This window comes from Triticum aestivum, chromosome 1D (genome assembly GCF_018294505.1).
Source record: "Triticum aestivum cultivar Chinese Spring chromosome 1D, IWGSC CS RefSeq v2.1, whole genome shotgun sequence".
Classification (NCBI taxonomy): domain Eukaryota; kingdom Viridiplantae; phylum Streptophyta; class Magnoliopsida; order Poales; family Poaceae; genus Triticum; species Triticum aestivum.
Genome location: NC_057796.1, coordinates 224,104,447 through 224,118,953, shown reverse-complemented (window position 1 = coordinate 224,118,953; position 14,507 = coordinate 224,104,447). Strand labels below are relative to the sequence as shown.

The 14,507-nt window shown below is 47.7% G+C and overlaps 1 protein-coding gene across 1 annotated transcript; it reads right to left on the bottom strand.

Moving 5' to 3' along the window:
- Positions 1 to 8,850: 8,850 nt before the first annotated feature.
- On the bottom strand, positions 8,851 to 9,784 carry LOC123181111 (uncharacterized). The gene has a single exon (XM_044593335.1). The coding sequence runs from the start codon at positions 9,671 to 9,673 to the stop codon at positions 9,089 to 9,091; it is 585 nt and encodes a 194-aa protein (XP_044449270.1). The 5' UTR covers positions 9,674 to 9,784; the 3' UTR covers positions 8,851 to 9,088.
- Positions 9,785 to 14,507: the final 4,723 nt, after the last annotated feature.

Below are 14,507 nucleotides of genomic sequence, written 5' to 3'. Positions count from 1 at the left end.
CTAAACAGCATGGTAATTTGCTTTGGTTATGAATTTAGTCCTAATATGATAGACATCCAAGAGGGATATAATAAAAACTTTCATATAAAGTGCATTGAATACTATGAGAAGTTTGATTCCTTATGATTGTTTTGAGATATGAGGGTGATAATATTGGAGTCATGCTAGTGAGTAATTGTGGATTATAGAAATACTTGTGTTGAAGTTTATGATTCCCATAGCATGCACGTACGGTGAACCGTTATGTAACGAAGTTGGAGCATGAGGTATTTTTTGATTGTCTTCCTTATGAGTGGCGGTCGGGGATGAGCGATGGTATTTTCCTACCAATCTATCCCCCTAGGAGCATGCGCGTAGTACTTTGTTTCAATGACTAATAGATTTTTGCAATAAGTATGTGAGTTCTTTATGACTAATGTTGAGTCCATGGATTATACGCACTCTCACCCTTCCACCATTGCTAGCCTCTCTAGTACCGCGCAACTTTCCGGTACCATACACCCACCATATACCTTCCTCAAGACAGCCACCATACCTACCTATTATGGCATTTCCATAGCCATTCCGAGATATATTGCCATGCAACTTTCCACCATTTCGTTTATTATGACACGCTTCATCATTGTCATATTGCTTTGCATGATCATGTAGTTGACATCGTATTTGTGGCAAAGCCACCATTCATCATTTTTTATACATGTCGCTCTTGAGTCATTGCACATCCCGGTACACCGTCGGAGGCATTCATATAGAGTCATATTTTGTTCTAAGTATCGAGTTGTAAGTAAATAAAAGTGTGATGATCTTCATTATTAGGGCATTGTCCCATGTGAGGAAAAAAGTAAAAGAGTCCAAAGAAGCCAACAAAAAAAGGAGGCCAAAGAAGCCAAACAAAAAAAAATGAGAGAAAAGAGAGAAGGGGCAATGTTACTATCCTTTTTCCACACTTGTGCTTCAAAGTAGCACCATGATCTTCATGATAGAGAGTCTCCTATGTTGTCACTTTCATATACTAGTGGGAATTTTTCATTATAGAACTTGGCTTGTATATTCCAACGATGGGCTTCCTCAAATTGCCCTAGGTCTTCAAGAGCAAGTAAGTTGGATGCACACCCACTTAGTTTCTTTTTGAGCTTTCATAAACTTATAGCTCTAGTGCATCCGTTGCATGGCAATCCCTACTCACTCACATTGATATCTATTGATGGGCATCTCGATAGCCCATTGATACGCCTAGTTGATGTGAGACTATATTCTTCTTTTTGTCTTCTCCACAACCAACATATTCCATTCCACCTATAGTGTTATGTCCATGGCTCACGCTCATGTATTGCATGAAAGTTGAGAAGGTTTGAGAACATCAAAAGTATGAAACAATTGCTTGGCTTGTCATCGGGGTTGTGCATGATTTGAATATTTTGTATGATGAAATGGAGCATATCCAGACTATATGCATGATTTTGTAGGGATAGCTTTCTTTGGCCATGTTATTTTGAGAAGACGTGATTGCTTTGTTAGTATGCTTGAAGTATTATTGTTTTTATGTCAATATTAAACTTTTGTTTTGAGTCTTATGGATCTGAACATTCATGCCACAATAAAGAAAATTACATGGATAAATATGTTAGGTAGCATTCCACATCAAAAATTCTGTTTTTATCATTTACCTACTCGAGGACAAGCAGGAGTTAAGCTTGGGGATGCTTGATACGTGTCCAACGTATCTATAATTTTTTATTGTTCCATGCTATTATATTATCTGTTTTGGATGTTTTATATGCATTAATATGCTATTTATATTATTTTTGGGACTAACCTATTAACCTAGAGCCCAGTGCCAGTTTTTGTTTCTTCCTTCTTTTTGAGCTTCGCAGAAAAGGAATACCAAATAGAGTCCAAACGAAATAAAACTTTCGCGATGATTTTTCTTGGACCAGAAGACACCCAGGAGACTTGGAGTTCAAGTCAGAAGAGCCACGAGGCGGCGACAAGGGTGGAGGGCGCGCCCCCTACCTTGTGGGCCCCTCGTGACCCCCTGACCTAGTTCTGCCTCCTATATATTCACATATATTCCCAAACCACTAGAAGAATCCACGAAAACACTTTTCCACTGCCGCAACCTTCTGTTCCCGTCAGATCCCATCTGGGGGCCTTTTCCGGCATCCTGCCAGAGGGGGATTCGATCACGGAGGGCATCTACATCAACTCTATTGCCCTTCCGATGAAGCGTGAATAGTTTACCTCAGACCTACGGGCCCATAACTAGTAGCTAGATGGCTTCTTCTCTGTCTTTGATTCTCAATACCATGTTCTCCTCGATCTTCTTGGAGATCTATCTGATGTAATCTTCTTTTGCAGTGTGTTTGACGAGATCCGGTAAATTGTGGATTTATGATCAGCTTATCTATGGATATTATTTGAATCTTCTCTGAATTCTTATATGCATGATTTGATATCTTTGTATTTCTCTTCGAACTATCGGTTTGGTTTGGCCAACTAGATTGGTTTTTCTTGCAATGGGAGAGGTGCTTAGCTTTGGGTTCAATCTTGCGATGTCCTCACCTAGTGACAAAGTAGGGGTAGCGAGGCACGTATTGTATTGTTGCCATCGAGGATAAAAAGATGGGGTTTACATTGCTTGAGTTTATTCCTCTACATCATGTCATCCTACTTAAGGCGTTACTCCGTTCTTTATGAACTTAATACTCTAGATGCATGCTAGATAGCGGTCGATGTGTGGAGTAATAGTAGTAGATGCAGGTAGGAGTCGGTCTACTTGACACGGATGTGATGCCTATATTACATAATCATTGCCTTGGATATCGTCATAACTTTGCGCTTTTCTATCAATTGCTCGACATTGACTTGTTCCCCACCGTATTATTTGCCTTAAAGAGAGAAGCCTCTAGTGAAACCTATGGCCCCCGGGTCTATTTTCCATCATATTAGTTTCCGATCTAATATTTTGTAATCTTTTACTTTTAGATCTATAAACCAAAAAACCCAAAAATATTTTATCTTTTGTTTAGTTTTATTTATCTATCTCTATCAGATCTCACCTTTGCAAGTGATCGTGAAGGGATTGACAACCCCTTTATCGCGTTGGGTGCAAGTGTTTGATTATTTGTGCAGGTATTTTTTATTTGCGCATTCTTCTCCTACTGGATTGATACCTTGGTTCTTAATTGAGAGAAATACTTATCTCTACTTCGATGCATCACCCTTTCCTCTTCAAGGGAAAAACCAACGCAAGCTCAAGAAATAGCGGTTCCTTGGAGTTTGCAGGCACCATCCTGGCCCCCCTTGCATTGTCGCGGGTGCAAGTGATCGCGCGGATCTTGGCCCCCACGTCCTTCTCGTCCAGGTCTTCTGGGTGCACTCGGGTGGCGTCACTCGACCCCTCGTACAACCACATGGGGTGAGCTCTGGCTTGCAACGGCTAGATCCTCCGAGTGAGGAAGGTCTCCAACAGATCTATCCCATTCACGTCGACGTTCACAAACCCAACAAGGGCGCTGGACAAGATGTCGACCTTCGTCTTCTCCTCCATCACAAAAAGCGATGCGGGGGCCCTCACCCTCTCTGATGAGTACGGCGGGAGGCCCGATTGACTACTGGCCCCGGGGATGTCCCTGCAGTAAACCAAGTCCCCTGCCACCCCTTCACGGAGTCGGGGAAGCTCATTTTTGGGAAGGCACTCCCTCCCCAGAGCTGGATCCCCAGACCACCGCACAGCTGGGTGACATTGGTCTTGGCACCAGTCGGCGAATCCTTCTTGACAGTCATCGACTGATAGGTGAAGATGTGTTTGAAGAGGCCCCAATGGGGATGGCAACCGAGAAAATTCTCGTAGAGAGAGATGAAAGCCGAAAGGTAGATAATGGCATTTGGGGGAAGATGGTGGAGTTGCGCACAGAAATAGTCGAGGAACGCTCAGAAGAAAGGATGAGGAGGCATTGAGAAACCTCTCTCAATATGAGTGACCAGAAGGACGCGCTCGTCCTCCTGTGATGCCAGTTCGACCTCCCCTGCCATCGGGCGATGCCATCCATCCTGCGGGATGAGCCCCTCTGCAGCGAGCTCCTCCAACCACTTGGCCGAGACGCGCGAGGGGATCCCATCCCCTGACGCGCCCCCAACAGCCGCGCCGGAGCCCGAGGAGGAAGCCTTCCCGGTCTTCTTCGTCGTCTCCGTCTTGGCCGTGGAGTCTTTCGCCATGGATTCGAGCACCTGATGCACTCGAGTGGAGAGGAGAAGCGGAGGAGTCGAGAGGGAGAGGAGGGGATCTGGATGCTTAACCCCAACCCCCAATCCTTTTATGTCTCTGATAAAATCGCACGACGGATCTCACGCCGCAGATTTCTGGACTAACAACACACGCAACAGAGCATCGCAGAGGAACCGCAGCACGTGGCGGATTTTGTGGGTGAAAATCGAGGCGTCATGCCCCACTTTCCCCACTAACCTGTGTCGTTACCGCTTATGCGCGCGCACGACAAATTCAAATCCGATATTTCCGGGGTAAATCAATCCGATTGATTTGCTCGCGATCCCTTTTCTCAAGGGAGCCCGTCAGTCCGACGGATCACCCTCCACGGGGACACGTGCACTCGAACACGTTAAACACCCGACTGAAGTCCTCTTCATGATCGCTATGAGGCGAGCTTGACGCCCCTCCGCGGGTTGACTTGGCCCTTTCATTAGGCTCCAAGGAGCATGACTTGTAAATCTGGACTCGTAGATGGCATGTGCTAGTGTTCCCCTGGGATAAGGAGGGGCATCTCTCCGGGGAGTCAGACCACGCACCGGCGTCGCCACTCGGGTTATAATGGCATGCCCTCACTCGGGCCTCAAGTCTATCTCCTCCGAGAGTCAAATGAATGCCACCGGATTTTTCTCGGCGATCAACGACACTTGGTCATCCGGGAAAATGTATAGTCCAGAATCCGTTGTGTTTTCGTCTAAGGAGCAACGAACCACGACTCAGAAACATATTTCGAGTGCTCCCGAAGTACTTGGACTTAACCGAAGGCTCGGTTTGTGTGCCTTACGAAACCTCAATCGATTCGGGGGCTAATGATGAGGTCACCTACTACACGTAGGGTCAAGAACCCATCATATGGGGTCCACCTAGGGCCTCACACCATCATTGGTAGGTCCCTGGACCATGTCAGCATCGGATGCACATATCACTAAGTCCACTCGGACACCTCAACAGCACTCGACGAACACTCCTCAGTCGGCACGACAACCACCACTCGGACAAGGGGAGTGGAGGGACGGCGTGGGAGCTGCAACGGTCGAGGAATCCTAAGTCACCCTTAAAGTATGGTTGTGGCTACCGTTACGTGTAACTACTGTAGTTGTGACGCTTTATACCAATAACTGCCATAGTAATGAGCATTAAGTGCCCTAGCGACGTGGAGACGTTGGAGCTCCAGCGCACTCTATATAAGCCGCACTCCTCCTCTTGAGCTGGGATTAAGCATTCTCTGTAATCATATCCCTCAATAAAAACCAAGCCTGGGACACGAGACGTAGGGCTATTATCTCCGCAGAGAGGAGCCTAAACTCGCTAAACACCAAGTGTTATACCTACATCGTAGCTAAGCTCTACCCCTCTTTCGTATCCCTAGTACTCATTGTCAGGATCGTAACCCCGACACTCTCAACCTTGTCACGGCCTCAACTTGGGGACCTGCAATGGATAGGATTTCCTGTGCAATCCTGCCATCCGCTACCACCAGTGCATACAACATGACGACGAAGATGGTAAGACAACCAAGGATACGGTTCCTCCGCGGCCTGTATGGCATTGGGATACGACTCTGACATCGACGACCATGTGTTTGGTGTCTCTCGCCTACGAGGAAAGAACATAGACACTCGGGACTACAAACTACGATGTAGTGACCGATGTGTGAAGGGTGGAGTCGGACTGAGCCTCCACTAAAGCCAGTGGTCGAGCGAAGCTTCGGGACAAGCTCCACGACATCCTGCGAGCTGGTGGCATTTGACACCAAGGAAAGAGAGTTCGAGATCAGATCATGGAAGGCCCCCCGTTAAACTACGGCGACGCTCGCATTTCCATCGTTGAGCCCCACGATACAATTCACGTGGCATCATCGTATCAAGACGCGAACGCCATTGATGTATGAAGGATGGAGGATAGCAACATCTGGTGCATGAAGTACCGCGTATAGCTTGCCAAATTTTCGCCACAGTACTCATCCGAGAGAACAATGCTGATGGGTATCGATCCTATAGATGAACGGATTTTGGTCAACACCGGACGGTCGTTAGGGTACTACGACCCCAAGACCGGGGAACTGGAGACAATCAACCGTGTTATTGCTCAACTAGTTTACAACGACGAGAGGTTGAATTTCTGTGCACTTGTCTTCCAACAAAGCCTATTCCGCCCATTTATGATATGATATGAGGCAACGAAGTCTGTAAAAACTAAGAATTTCTAGTCGTATGGTAATTTACTTTGCGCTCCGCATGGGAATTCAGTTGGGTGCTTGGAATGATTTGATTGGCTTCATTTAGTAAGGATGGTGTTCGGTATATAGAGTTAATTTACGATGTAAACCAGCCCATACATACAAGGTTTTGTATTTCAGGTTTAATTCTTCATTGTATCTCAACTCTCAAGTGAGTAGGCTACTTCGCTGCAGTTGGTCCTTAATTCGAAAACTGACAAAGGTGGTTTCTTCCTTATTCACGCCTTGATGCACCTTTGTCGTGTTCAATCTCGCCCAAGAGTAGTGCATCGTCGGTACCTTTGGCATCATCGATCTCAAGACATGTAGCCTTCTAGTTAATCTTGATCGCTATATAACATGAAGGCGTCCCTGCCATCCAACTCGCAACCTTCCTCCTCCCTTGGTCATGATGCGTGCACTTTATATCATGTTTTCGTTAAGTATTTTGCATCATAGTGATAGTTTGTTTTTAGGATTTACCGCGGTTGTTTTGCCGCTTTATCACAAGTTCAACGGGAGATAAAACTGAGAGGACTTGGAGCATTTATTTAAAGAAAAAAAATCCCATTTATTGGGTGGGAAATATGAAGATTGGATAGAATGGCATCTTCCAAAAGAAAAGCCAAAGCCAACTACCTGCAGCTCGCTTCAATATTTATAGTCATCGCTAGATGATCTACGGATCTAGATGTAATTTTTATTATTTCTGTTGTTTGTTGTATTGTCATGATTAAAAATAAATAGATTAAAAGTTTCACAGGAAAAAAAATGTTTTTTTTTGTTAGGCATGCCCTAGTGCCAGGCGCTGCTAGAGAACAAGTATGGGGTCGACAGTGTTCCAATGGACAAACAGAAGACACGTACAGACCAAAATCGACTGACCCCAAGTTCTGTGAAGGATTTGCTCATTCTTATTTGATATGATCATGTAACCAGAATCAGTCTGACGACACAGATGCAATATGATCTGCATAATTATTAATTTTATCCCAACAAATACCACGTTAACTTTATAACAGCACCCAAAAGAACGGAATTACACTTTTGACAATCTTGAGAATAACAAAATCAAAGTTGCTGAGCATAGAAAATTGCCACATTCATCGAGCTCTTGGTACAAAGAGTTCAAGGATTACCTATTAGCATAACTGAAAGTGTTGCCTCAATGGTTACTAGTACTACCATTATGTCATTATTACTGTAGACCCCGTATACCACCCAACATTTTCCTTCCTGAGATCCTAATTTCAGCTTTATTTATGATAATATGTAATTATGTATTATGTTCTTCTCCTATCCTCATGCTGTGACTAATATGAAATGCCATGTCTGTCTATCTTCAGGTGGAGCTACTGCTTCAGCGACCATCTCTGTATGTACAGAACTGGTGAACTCCTGGATGCCTATTCTTCCGGTTCTTTCTTTGTTGTACTGCTCTGCGGCCTTTCAGCCCGTGTATCAAATCAATTATGCCCGGAACTAATGGTATACAGCGACTGTGAGGAGTAGTTTCCTTTTCAGGATGAGCTATGGTTGCCCTGGCTGAGGTGTGGTAGACTGGTAGGGGCAACAGATCCTTGTATATTGACTTTCTCTCTTCTGTATAAAGCTATGGTACGCATTTTGCATACTCTCTCAAAAAAAAGATGAGATTATAATTTTGAAGGAACCTTGCTGAAACCGACATGGACGCATTCCCCTTACCCAAGATATAATATCGTTATGCTAAAAACAAGATAGAATATCGTTGGGTAAGTACCGCCTACCTACAAAACTGTGCTTATGCACGTGCATGTGTGCACCATGCTGAATGCATACACCATTCACAGTTAAGCAGATACAAGATAAAGAACTAAATTTAACCTAGATCAGCATTTGGCTTCTACTCCCTCCGTTCCTAAATATATGACGCTTTGGTAGTTCAAATTAAACTTGTCAAACATCAAGAACATCTACCACTTGTCAATGTACAAGCTGACCTTCGTGTCAAATGTACAAGGCTACTGGTAAGCAATTTTATGCCGCATCTACAATCGATAGCACGAGACAAACGTGTCCCATTAGCAAGCAAACATTGTACATTTATAGTCATCAACACTTCGGGTAAGTCAATGAATAGGTCAAACTGATGAATATGACCAAACAAGTAAACGCCTAGCATGTGTTGGCAGTATACACTTGTAAATGCTTATATAAGTTATAACAGCACCAGACCAGTAAGACCACCAAAGTTTCAACCATCACGGTTGCGAGAAACAGGCGTGCCCTTAAGAACAATGTTTGACAATTTAACCTAATAAACAGATTACCAACGATCCCCAAGAGTCACATTAACAATTAGCAACAGAGCAAACATCATGAATTTCAGAATACTCATAACATTTCAGGACGGACATTCATCCATAAGTTCATTACTAGAAACGAAGCACATTTCACAGCATAAGTTCGCATCAAGAGCGTATTCACATGGAGGGCACAGAACTACTACGGCCCAACTACACATCACAGAGGCATTTTACGGATTATTACGCAACACACAAACAGCAGCACACTGGCATATCATGGAACTTGCCACTCCTGGGAAAGGGAAACCCTAGAATCTAGTTCTTACCACCGTCGTAGGCCTCGACGCCGGGGATGATGACATAGCCAACCTTCTTGGGGCTCTCGGAGTCGGACGCCTCGTCGCCGTAGAGCTCGTCGTAGTGGGAGGACGCGCCGGGGCCGGCGATTACGGACCACACGAGGTACATGGAGGCAGCGGTGAGGGCGCCGCAGCCGAGACCGAAGAGGATCCCGACGAGGACCACGAGGATGTCCTTAACGCGCTCCTGGATGCTCGCGGCAACGCCGGCCGCGGAGTGGGGAAGCTCTGGGAGCTCAGGGCGGCGGATCTGGATGTTGGCGGGGATGGAGTGTAGGTGGTGGCGGTGGTGGTGGTTGAGGTGGGGGTGCGCGTGGCCTTGGGTGCGGAGGAAGTGGGGGCCGAAGCGGCGGATGCGGAAGACGGTGACGACCGTCGTGGTGAGGGGGGAGCGGTGGTCGGGGTCGTTGCTGGGGTTAGCGTTGGCCGAGTGGGAGGAGATGAAGAGGGTGTTGCAGGGACGCGCGGCGGCGACTGGGGAGGCTACGGTGAGGGATGCGGCGGCAACGACGAGAACGAGCAGGACGAGGCGGTCGGCCATGGCGGCTACGGCGGGGGAGCAGCGTGAGGAAGTGGAGTCTCCGGATTTCCTGTGAGCGGAGGGTGCTCTTGTCAAAAAGCGGAGAGGCCGCGAGGGTCCAAGAAGAGAAATGGTATACTGCTCCCTCCGTTAAGGGCGTCTTTAGCCTATGCGTGTAACTTACTGGAGTAAAATCTTTACTGTAGTATATATATTTTTTATTAAAAAAAATTGTTTCTAGCCGATTCCTTAAATTTAATGGATTAAACTTTAATTTAATCAAATTTAAAACAATTTGAACCAAAGTAGCATGCATTCAAACATAGACATAGATACTCTTGCACAACCGAACATAAAACACAAATTCAAACTAAACTAAGCTTAACTAAACTACTTTCAATCGAATGTGAGGTCGAGCCAAACCTTCCTCGTCAGGTACGGTATGCCGCGATTTGGGTCCTGGCCGGTGCCGTCGTCTTCGTCGTCGGGGAAGACACTCCTTCACTCGTCGACGTCGATCTCCTTGTCCTCGCCGCCTTCAACCTCCTCAGAGGAGGAGATAACGATAACCTCGCTGCCGGCGTCAGCAAAGATCATCCGTTCCGCCTCCACGAGCTCCGGGTGCTGCCGGTGGAGCTTTTGTATGTAGGCCTTGACGATGACATGTGCCTGAGGTAGGGTCCTAGGCCTAACCTACATGCCCTACCCAAGGACACTACATAAAGGAATCCAAGACTTACAAAGTTATAAAGGAGGTATCGACTAGAATGATCGCAGTATACAAGTCACTCGACAGAAGATCCACTCGGTTGTTCCTCCGACACTCGACCGTCCTTATTCACTCGACAAGAGAAGACCTAGAGCCACTCGGGGATGGCAACGGTCAATCGATCAGTTCGTCATTGTAAAGAACATTAAGTATAGGCGTTACCAATAATACTTCCTCATTTACTGTCTCATTGAACCCTTGCGTAATGGAGGTAGATGAGGGGCCAGCGGACTCTATATAAGCCGCCCCTTCGCTCCTGCACAAGCCACAAGGGTTCGCACCCCCTGTAACTCAACACTCCATACAACAAAGCTCCCGCAGCACCGAGACGCAGGGTCTTCTCTCCGAGAGGGGCCTGAACTCGTAAATCCGAGTGTACAATCTCGCCGTAGCTAGGCTCTGCCCTCTCCTTCATACCCATAACCTCTACTGTTAGATTAGTTCCCACGACAGTTGGCGCCCACCGTGGGGCAGGCGTCTAAGCGAGTTCCGGCGAGGTTGCGCTTTTCGAACTCCTTCATCATGGTTTCCGGCGGCGGACTGTTCCTGGGCCGCGAGATCCGTCTCGGCGCGCTCAGCTTCGTCGCCGACGACTCGGCGTGGCTCCAAGAAGCTCCTTTGGACGTCGAGGCGCTCCCTGTTCGCGGGGCGACGCACTTCCATGCCTGTTCTTGCGGCGTCCTCCTCCGGCAGCCGTCAACTGAATATCGGTCGGCTCCGGTGGCGTCTTCCCTCCTCGCAGCCGGTTGTCGCAAGCGAACCGGTCGCTCTCGGCTCCAGCGGTGGGTGAAGCACGCGGTGGCTCGTCAGTCGTCCACCTTGCAGATCGCGGCAATGGAACCCGACAAGTCCCTCTATGGCTTGTTCGATCCTTTGTCTGATCATTCGGATATGCTTTCTGAGTGCGAAAGCAACGACCCGGTGGCGAAAGTCCTTGTGATTGGCTCCCAACTAGCCCACCAGGGTTTCCCCGTAGCGGTGGTGAAAGTGGTGGTCCGTCTCACGCCAACGACGAGTACTACTCGCAGGCCCTCGCCGCGAAACAAAGAGAAGAATTGCGCCGCAGGAACGAGCAGGTCCTTCAGACCCCCATCACTGGGGAGACTGCCGAAGCCTAGGCTTTGGAAGTCGCGCGCATAGCCAATCTGGCTAAACGCGCGCGTCTGGAAGATCTCCAGAAGTCACTCGAAGATCGCGCTCACAGGCAACCCCCAAATCCCAATCGACGGCAGCGGCAACCATTCCCGAGTGGATTGCAAAATGATTATCAGGTATTCCGCGCTCTGATTCAGAATGTTGCAGCTGCTACGCGGATCGCAGATTCCATTCAGCCGTCCCGGTCCGAAGCATGAGAAGGTCTACGGCAGATTCGAGCATTGCTCAAAGCGGCCGGGGAACAAAATTCAACTGTTTCCCAGTCGCGCAACAGGATTCACAACAGATTAGTGATGGCGGACACAGTTCAATCTGCGCACAGCCCAAGATTGCCTCCGTGTCACGTTGATCGCGGTTATTGCCAGGATCAGTACCTGGATCAAGGCCGCGGTCCCTTTGCTCCTCGACATCACCATGATGACCGTCGTCGAGTGCCGACGCCCCTCCGAGGGGCGGGTCGTACGCGCCCCGACGGTATGACGACAGGCGCCCGTATGGCGACGAGCGGAGGGATCCAGTCGACCCCCGCGAGCCTGGATTCGATGCAAGGCCAGTCCTCGTTCGAGGATTAGTTGACAGAGGTAGAGCTCACCGGGAAGGCTTGGATAGAGATCGTCCGAGTGGAAGTAGTGTGTTTGTCTTGGGCCTGAGTGTTTCAGCTGGGCCATCCGAGTTGCAGATATACCACCCAACTTCAGGTTGGCCATAGGAGTGAACAAGTTCACTGGCGAGTCAAAGCGAGATACATGGTTAGAAGATTGAGTGGCCGTGCAGATTGGAGGAGGAAACGATAATGTTGCCATGAAACATTTGCCCTTGATGCTAGAAGGGTCCACTCGAGCGTGGTTGAACCAGTTGGCTCCTGCCAGCATTTACTGCTGGGAAGATTTGGCCCGAGTGTTCATCAAAACATTTGAAGGCACTTGCAAGCATTGCATCCAGAAGCCGAATGAAACTTTTAGAGAGTACATACAACGTTGGACTACACTTCACCATGTGGTGGAGAATGTTACGGAGCATCAAGCAGTCTGTGCTTTCAAAGAAGTTGTCCGATACAGAGAGCTTAATCTAAAATTTGGTCGGTCAGGGGCCCTGACCATGAACCGAATGATGGAAATTGCCACTCGGTATGCGAATGGCGAAGAAGAAGATTGCCTCCGCAGCGGCAAAGGGAAAGCTATGAGCATGATCCCAACAACAACAATCCCAGTCGGAAACAGAAGCGCAAAGCTGAAGCGGCTGGTCAAGCAGAAGCTGTCACAATTGCCGATCAAGGCAAGTTCAAAGGAAAACCAAAAGGTCAGTGGAACCCTAGGAAAGTGAAAGACCAGTCGGGTCAGGATGTCCTTGATTTGCCGTGTGCCATCCACACGAAGAAAGATGAGGAGGGTAACATGATTTTACCCAAGTATACCACTCGATAGTGCAGGTTCTTGATTCAGCAGTTCCGTGAAGGTCAGCCGAGTGAAAAAGGCTCAGACAAAGATGACAGCGAAGAAAAAGCTAAAGATTACCCGAAGGTCAATGCCACTCTGGTGATTTTTGCGGATGTTGAGAGTAAAAGTCGACTGAAAGTCATTAACCGAGAAGTGAATATGGTTGTTCCAGCGACTACCACATATCTCAAGTGGTGGAAGACTCCCATAACCTTTGACTAGTCGGATCACCCAGCTCACGTTGCTACCCTTGGGCGGCAGGCGCTCGTGGTGGATCCAGTCGTGGGAGGCACTCGGTTGTGCAAGGTTCTCATGGATGGTGGAAGTGGCTTGAATATACTCTATGCTGAGACCCTGAAGGGAATGGGCATTCCGATGTCTCGACTCAGTGAGAGCAACATGCAGTTCCACGGAGTCATTCCAGGGAAGAAGGCAAAATCACTCGGTCAGATCACTTTGGATGTGGTTTTCTGTGACTCAAAGAATTTTCAGATGGAAAAGTTGACATTTGAAGTGGTGGATTTTCACAGTGCCTATCATGCCATCCTTGGTCGACCGGCTTACGCACGTTTCATGGCCCGCCCATTTTACGTGTATCTCAAGATGAAAATGCTCGGACAAAAAGGGTGTGAGATCACGATCACTAGGAATAGGCAGAGAGCCGAAGAGTGCCTTCAACAAGGATCCAAAATCGCTGACGAGCAGATGGCCATGGTGGAATTGGAGGAGTACAAGAAAAATGCTGATCCATCTGATTTGCTCCGTGCCAAGAAGCCAGCCTCCGAATCTGCTTTCCAGTCGACGGGAGAGACAAAACAAGTTCATGTCCACCCGAAAGATCCTACGGTTGCTCCGACTAATATCTCAACAACACTCGACAGCAAATAGGAAGTCGCTCTCACCCAATTCCTCCGTGAGAACTGGGACATGTTCGCATGGAAACCGTCTGACATGCCATGTGTACCCAGGGGACTGGCTGAGCACCTTTGAGAGTTGACTTGAAGGCCAAACCCGTGAAGGAATATTTGCGTCGATCCGCAACAAAGAAGAGAAAGGCAATTGGCGAGGAGGTGGCTCGGCTCCTAGCAGCTGAGTTCGTATGTGAGATCTACCACTCCGAGTGGCTCGCCAACATCATTACGGTCCCCAAGAAGGACAGGCCACTCCGTATGTGTATTCATTTTAAGCATATCAATCGGGCCTGCCCGAAGGATCATTTTCCACTCCCCCGCATCGACCAAATAGTGGATTCGACTACGGGATGCGAGCGTCTATCTTTCCTTGATGCGTACTCCGGGTACCATCAAATCTGACTGTATGGGCCATATGAAATAAAAACTGCCTTCATCACCCCTTTCGAGTGTTTTTGCTATGTCACCATGCCATTCGGTCTCAAAAACGCCAGCGCTACCTTTATGCAGATCAGAAGTGCCTTCTCACTCAGATCAGTCGGAACATCGAAGCCTATATGTATGATATAGTGGTCAAGTCATGC

Excerpts from the sequence above, each read along its gene's own strand:
- LOC123181111 (XM_044593335.1), bottom strand. The coding sequence starts at position 9,673 with ATGGCCGACCGCCTCGTCCTGCTCGTTCTCGTCGTTGCCGCCGCATCC.